Source organism: Lepidochelys kempii, chromosome 1, assembly GCF_965140285.1.
Source record: "Lepidochelys kempii isolate rLepKem1 chromosome 1, rLepKem1.hap1, whole genome shotgun sequence".
NCBI lineage: Eukaryota > Metazoa > Chordata > Testudines > Cheloniidae > Lepidochelys > Lepidochelys kempii.
Genome location: NC_136380.1, coordinates 258,489,142 through 258,496,358, shown reverse-complemented (window position 1 = coordinate 258,496,358; position 7,217 = coordinate 258,489,142). Strand labels below are relative to the sequence as shown.

General features: G+C 50.6%; 1 protein-coding gene across 1 annotated transcript; it reads right to left on the bottom strand.

Annotated features, from left to right (window-relative positions):
* Positions 1-3,145: 3,145 nt before the first annotated feature.
* LOC140908693 (uncharacterized) lies at positions 3,146-6,937 on the bottom strand. Its single transcript, XM_078852190.1, has 5 exons — positions 6,909-6,937; positions 6,358-6,490; positions 3,881-4,918; positions 3,373-3,468; positions 3,146-3,211 (listed from the first exon to the last, which is right to left on the bottom strand). The coding sequence occupies exons 1-5, from the start codon at positions 6,935-6,937 to the stop codon at positions 3,146-3,148; spliced, it is 1,362 nt and encodes a 453-aa protein (XP_078708316.1).
* Positions 6,938-7,217: the final 280 nt, after the last annotated feature.

Genomic DNA, 7,217 nt, shown 5'->3' with positions numbered 1-7,217 from the left:
GTCGTCGTCTTTTTTTTTTTTTTTTTTTTTTTAAAAAAACTTCCTGGGAGGGTCCCTCCGGCCAATGGGAGGGCGCGGAGCCGGGACGTGCACGCGGCCGGAGGGGCCGGTAGCCAATGGGGGAGCCGGGGAGAAGCTGGCCAGCCAATGAGGAAGGGAGCAGTGTTAGGAGGGGGCGAGGGAGAGCCTCAGGGATCAGCAGCACAGATGCAACAGTGTTACACCAGGTGACCCCTGGCAGGAAGAGCTGCAGGGGGGAGGGGGGTGCCCGCTGGAGGCAGGCCAGAGCTTCAGCCGCCACCCCACGTTCACAGTCGGCTCCTAACTGAAGGCACTGCCCATGGCGGAGCTCCTCTATCACAACTTGTGCGCCCACAGAGGGCATCCTCCACTTGGTAGCACCTAGGATCTTCTGACTGCTGCTTCCTGTCCTTCAGCAGGACGCTCAGACAGGAAAGGGCAGGAGAATGAAAATGCCCTCTTGCCCTCAGCCTCACAGAAAAGTGAGCAGAAGAGTGGCCTTACAACTCTCTACAGAGATCTCATGAGAAAAAAGAAAAGGAGTACTAGTGGCACCTTAGAGACTAACCAATGTATTATCATGAGATCTCTGTGCCCCCAGAAGTAGCTCAGGACTGAATGAACTGTAATTGCCAGAAGACCAGATTTGCCTCTTTCCTTGTTTGCTTCTGAACTACGCACCTTAACCCATTTAATATAATTCCTTTAGAAACATCTTCCCTGTAACTGACTGGCAGTACAAGGGGAATAAGGTCAGAGAATGTGCTCCTCTCTAACCACAGCATGGCTGAAGCTGGCAAGCTGAATACAAACCCTGGCTGAGCCCTCCCCCCTCTGCCCACCTTCAGTGTCCCCCATCTTCTCCCAGGGCAGAGCCCCTCTCCCTCTGCACCATCCCCAGCATCTCCCATTACACTGGCTGATCTTTTCCCCCTGCACCTGGCTCCATGAACCTCAGTGATACCAGGAAATTGGCACATGGTTACTCATATGCACATATGCACATGTGCTCATATGCCCAGCAGAGCCTCTGACTGGGCCAAAGCTCTGGATATTGCCTATAGCCAGACAAGGTGGGTGAGGTACTATCTTTTATTGGACCAACTTCTGTTGGTGAGAGACCAGGGCTGGCTCTAGGTTTTTTGCCGCCCCAAGCTCAGAGCACAACTGCCCAAGCAAAAAAAAAAAAAAGGGATGGCCGGAATGCTGACCCTGGAATTATGCTGCCTCAAGCATGTGCTTGCTTTGCTGGTGCCTAGAGCCAGTCCTGTGAGAGAGACAAGCTTTCAAGCCACATCTGAAGAAAAGCTCTCTCAAAAGCTTGTCTCTCTCACCAGCAGAAGTTGGTCCAATAAAAGCCATTACCTCACCCACCTTATCTCTCTCTTATTCTGGAATTGACACAGTTACAACTACATGATATTGCCTATGACCATTTGCAACCAGACTGTGCGTCTTTAAAGGACCAGGCAATTGGAGAGGTATATGTTGGGGTCAGGGTGAAGTGTAAGAAGGAAGGGTAGTCCTGTGGTTAAAGCAAGCATTGGACTGAGCCTCAGGAGGTCTGAGTCAAATTCTCATCTCTACCACATGCTTCCTACTGGACTTTCTGTAGGTCATTCAATCTCTCTGTACCACAGCTGCCATATCTGTAGAATGGAGCTAATAACCTTTCCCCAGCTCACAGAGGTGTTGTGAGGCTAAATGCATTAATGGGGGTGTAGCACACAGATACTATGGTGACAGGTACTATAGAAAACACTTAGAGATGTGTAACCCTTGTGGCCCTCCACTTCCCTCTTTCTGTGTTCACCAGCCTGGCCAAGAGAGGAGGGCACTAAGAAAGAACAAATGCCAAGGAGAAAAGGGCACCTTCCCTCAGGGCCCAGTTTGCTTTCAGCTGCACAGAAGTGAGGAAAGTAAGCAATAGGAGCTCCAGGAAGGGGAGGAGAGAGTGCTGGGCCTCCCACCAAGTGACAGCCTGATACTCAAGAGTATTTGCATTTTAATAGCCCCTGTGGGGGAGGTGAAGGGCAGGATGGGGGAAGGAAGGAGGAAAGATTTGAACCCTTGCTGCTGTTTAGCTGGAGCCAGTTCTCTCATATGGCCAGGGCTCCAAGACACCTCAGCACTGAGAAGATGCCCCCTACAAAGGAGGGGAAAACAAGCCAGAAGCAACTTCAGTGTTGTTAGCACAAACAATACAAACTTCAGAAGAGGGACACACACAACCTCCCTGTACAGGGTGGCTGGTTCAGAGATGGGGGGTGGGATACAGAGTCTTTCAATTCTAGATCAAGAGTTTCATGGCTCAGGGGATTGTGAATGGCATGCGGGTCACCCATTCAAATCCAACCTTGGGGGACACTGAGTGCAAGGCATTCGCATCTGACAGCTGTCTGATGCTTCACGGGAAATGAGTTGATAAGTCACAGTTCAGAGCGATGCCCACATCCCCCAACAAATGTACCCTCATGATGCTCCTGCATTGGCCCCCTCCTTGGCATTCTCAGCAGAAGTGTGAATGGGGCATGGAGACAACTCCCCTCTCTATGAGGAGATCTTTCCAGGGGAGGGCTAAGGCACACTGCGGGAGGGGGCGCCGGGAAGACAGCACATGACCTGGGTTCAACAGAAGATTGAGGCTCCAGAATTATCAGATAGGCTGGTACCTTTCATCAGCATCAAATTCACTTGGGAGATCATTTCTAAATCACAAGAGCACCGGCACAATCACTCACTTTTGATTCTATTTGTAAAATAAGCCCCTCCTCTTATCCATATGCAATAGTCACTACATCTTATCATAGGATATGACAAAGAGAGAGAGAGGTTGGGCTGAGCTCAACACTGGGAGCCAGAAACTCTCGCATTTTAAACCCAGTTATGCCACCAACTCTCACTGTGGCCTTGGGCACATCGCTTTGCCTCTCTGGGCCTCAGTTTCCCCACCTGTGAAATAGGGGGAGTAATGTTTTCCTGCCTAATGGAGAGGTATTGGAAGAATTAGTGTGTATAATGTGCTAACAAGCATGGGAAATGGATTGGGAGGGGGAGGTGCAATTGCAAATACATTTACCCACCTCTCACAAAAAACAGCAATTCAGTGCCTCACAGCTGCCTTTCAAGCAGAGACTCGCTCAGCCATGGTGTCAGAGAGAGAGAGAGGTGCTGCATGCTGAGACAGCACCTGCATGAGAGGCCAACAGCCTTTGTCACAGAGAATGACCCAGCCAATTCCCTGTCATCCTACTCCCTCTGGGAGCTTCTGACAGGTTCCCTCATGCACACGCACATATACCACGCTCTCCCCCGCCCCAGTGCCCCCTTCCTCCCCAGTTTCTGGAGTACCTTTTTGCGTTGCCCGTTAGTGTTCAAATAAAGATCTTGGCTTCCCATGGAGCTGGCATTGTTGAGGGGTTGGGGTGTGCCTCGATCTAGCTGGGACTACAGGGAGAGAAATCAGGATCTAAGCCCTAGGATTCTGCCCTCTCCCACGCTCTCCATAAGCATGTGCCCATCTCCCAGCATACTCCTGCAGAAATTCATCCCCAGAGTGCTGGGGACAAAGCACTCTTCATTCAGGCCAATAGGGGACACCAGGGGAAAGGGTAAAATGCAGGGGCAGAGCTCTATTTCTGTCCTGGCCAGCAGGAGGCATCACAAGGAATGGGACAGAGCTGAACACCAGAGGAGAAGCCAACCTCTGTGCTATTCATTGGGTGGGGCTGCAAAGAATGGGATTCTCCAGCTCTGTGGAAACTGAGGATTGATTGCCAGGGTTTGGATCTGCTGGGGGAGGGATTCCCATCAGCCACAGGTTCCCTCAGGACTCTCACTCCTCCATAGATCTACTCACTTGATGCAAGAGGGTCTCCTCTTTGCCCCTGTCATTCTCCAATTGCTTCTCTGAGCTTAAGTCTAGGGACCGCTCATGGCTCTTCCAGTCACTCTCTGACCTTTGACTTGGACTCACAGAGCTTTTCCTCATGGTCTCTGGTTGGTGCCCTGAGCTCACTGAGTACAGACATTCTCCTTGGCTTCTCCAGTCCCTTTCTAGCTGTTGCATTGGATTCATGTGGCACAAACACTCCTCTTGGGTCTTCCAGTTGTTTTCTGATCTTTGAGTTTGACTCCTGGGGGGCAGGGTCTCTGCCCGGCTCCTCCAGTCCCTCTCCGGCTGCCTAGTTGGACTCCTGGGACGCAGGGTCTCTGCCCGGCTCCTCCAGTCCCTCTCCAGCTTCCTGGCTGGACTCATGGTCTCTGCCTGGCTCCTCCAGTCCCTCTCCGGCTGCCTAGTTGGACTCCTGGGGCGCAGGGTCTCTGCCTGGCTCCTCCAGTCCCTCTCTGGCTTCCCGGCTGGACTCACGGGGCGCAGTGATTTGCCGTGGCCCTTCTGATCACGCTCTGTGCATTTCCCCAGACTCACAGGGTGGCGTTTCTTCTCTAGGCTCTGTCGTTCACTCATGTGTTTTCCAGCACTCATAGGGTGCAGGGGCTCTTTTGCACCTTTCCCCTTTCTCTCAGTCCTCGTCACTGGACTCAGAGGGTGGGTCTCCCTTGGGCTCTTCCAGTTGCTCTCTGTGTGCTTCCCAAGACTCACGAAGCACAGGTGCCCCCCTCGGCCAGTCCAACTGTTATCTGAACTCTTCCCGGAGTTTGTGGGGTGCAGGGAATCCCTCTGGCTTTTCCAGTTACTATCTGTGTATTTTTCAGGATTTGAGGGCTGAAGAGGCACCCTTTCTCTATCCAGGCACTTATCTGTACTCATGTGGCACATGGATTCCACTCGGCTCCTCCAGTCTCTCTCTGATCGCCAAGCCAGGCTCACTGAGCGCAGGGCTTCTCCTCTGCCTCTGTCACGCTGCTCCAGCTGCTGTGGGAGCCTCTTGTTCCCCTAGGGATGAGATCAGAGGAAGGATAAAGGAATGAGTTCTCTAACGAGCTTGTCCACATCGCTCATGCACATTCGGAGAAAGAGGCAATTAGCACATGGAGACCATTCGGTTCATAGATTCCAAGGCTAGAAGGAACCACTATATAATAACCTAGTCTGACCTCCTGCATAACATGGGCCATAGATCTTCCCCAAAGGATTCGTTTATGAACTAGAGCAGATCTTGTAGAAAAACATCCAATCTTGATTTTAAAATTGCCAGTGATGGAGAATCCACCACAGCCCATGGCAAATTGTCCCAGTGGTTAATTACCTTCACTGTTAAAAATTTACATGCTATTTCCAGTCTGAATTTGTCTACATTCAACTTCCAGCCCTTGGATCTTGTTACTGATGGCCTACAAAGGAAGGGGCACTACTGTATGTCAGCAGGGCCATTGTATTACAGTATTGTATTATACTTTTTGCTACGTAAAAGGATACAGGGACACAAATCAGACATCAGGAATGGTAACATACAAAAGCCAGTAGGAGAAAACTTCAATCTCCCTGGACATTCAATACCAGATTTAAAAAGTAGCCATTCTTCAAGAAAAAAAAAAAAATTCAAAAAACAGACTTCAAAGAGAAACTGCAGAGCTACAATTCATTTGCAAACTTAACACCATCAGTTTGGGCTTGAATAGGGACTGGGAGTGGCTGGCTCACTACAAAAGCAATTTTCCCTCTATTGGTATTGACACCTCCTCCTCAATTACTGGGAGTGGACTACATCCACCCTGACTGAATTGGGCTTCATTATTGGTTCTCCACTTGTAAGGTAACTCTCTTCTCTTCATGTGCCAATATATATTTATGCCTTGTATCTGTAATTGTCACTCCATGCATCTGAAGAAGTCGGTTTTTTACACATGAAAGCTTATGCCCAAATAAATCTGTTAGTCTTTAAGGTGCCACCGGACTCCTCGTTGTTTTTGTATTACAGTAGGGGGCAGTAATGCACAGACATACCTGCAGCACTTAGCTCCGCCCCCAGAGAGAATTTTCAAACATCAACATGTCTTAAGCTCCAATAGGGGGCAGTGGAGTGCACATGCAACTGCACACAAGCAGAGCAGCCTCTCCCACGCGTAAAGAAGTGGCCCCTCTCACCCAACCAGTGAAGGAGCAGTGGTCTAATTTTGCAATAGGGGCAGAAGTGGGGCACACACAGAGAAAGGGGATGGGGAGAGAGAAGGATCTGGGAATCAAGTAGAAAGGGAAGAGTGGAGGTGATAATAAGAGAAGAAGACAGAGTTGTGTGGCACACAGAGAGAACAGAAAAGATGATGGGGACAAGACACAGCTTGAGAAGATGTTTGCTGAAAGGAAGCCAGGGCTGGGCTGTGTCTACTGCTATCTGGCTAAGGAAGGGGCTGGTGATGAGTCCAGCAACTCACCTCTCTGTACAGGCTGGGGCTGGACTGCCTCCTGCCTAATCGGCCTTCTTTGGCCAGCAGTGGGGTCTTGCCATCTAGCCGGTCCAGGAGGCCCTCCTCCAGGGCCTGGAACGCCTCCAGCGTCTCAGACTTCCTAACAACCACACACAAAGACAATCACAGGTGCTCTTCTGTCTGGGCTTCAAGAGTCCTCACCAGCCCTAGCCTTCACAAGCCACAGTAGGACAGAGAGTGTGATACCATATTTCTGAGTTTGGGTTCCCAGCTTCATCAGAGTCTAACATGAACTGCTCTGTCTGTGCCCATATCTGCCTCCCATTCTGAGCTCTCTTCTACATCAACCATCCCTCACATGCTCTGCACTCCTCAATTACCTGCATCTCCTCAGACCCAATACACTCCCTATCTTCCCAATGATCCCTAGGCATGCTCTCCACTCCCCCTCATGGCTCCTTTCCCCCTCATGTTCTGCACCCCAATAATGCTTTCCACACCCCATCTACCCCTCCTATTTCCCACCCCAACCACGAGACTGCCCACTCTGTTTTTACTTCCACTCGTGCTCTTTATCCACCGTCATCTCTCCTCCCCATCTAAACTCTAACACCTTAGACTTGCTCTTCCCTCCATTTCCTCTCCCCACATCCTCACCCTGCCAGCTATGGACACTATAACTTTAACACTCAGATTTGGAAGTTCCCAGGAGGCCCCGCACAGAGGGATGGAGGCCCTGCCTCCAGCCCCATCTACACTAGTCTTTAAACTGAGTTAGAGAGCCATGTTTAAACTCAATGTGAGCACCAATGGGAGAGGCTGACTTGCAGGCACTCAGCAGAGCAGTGGGCGCTCACGTACCTCCA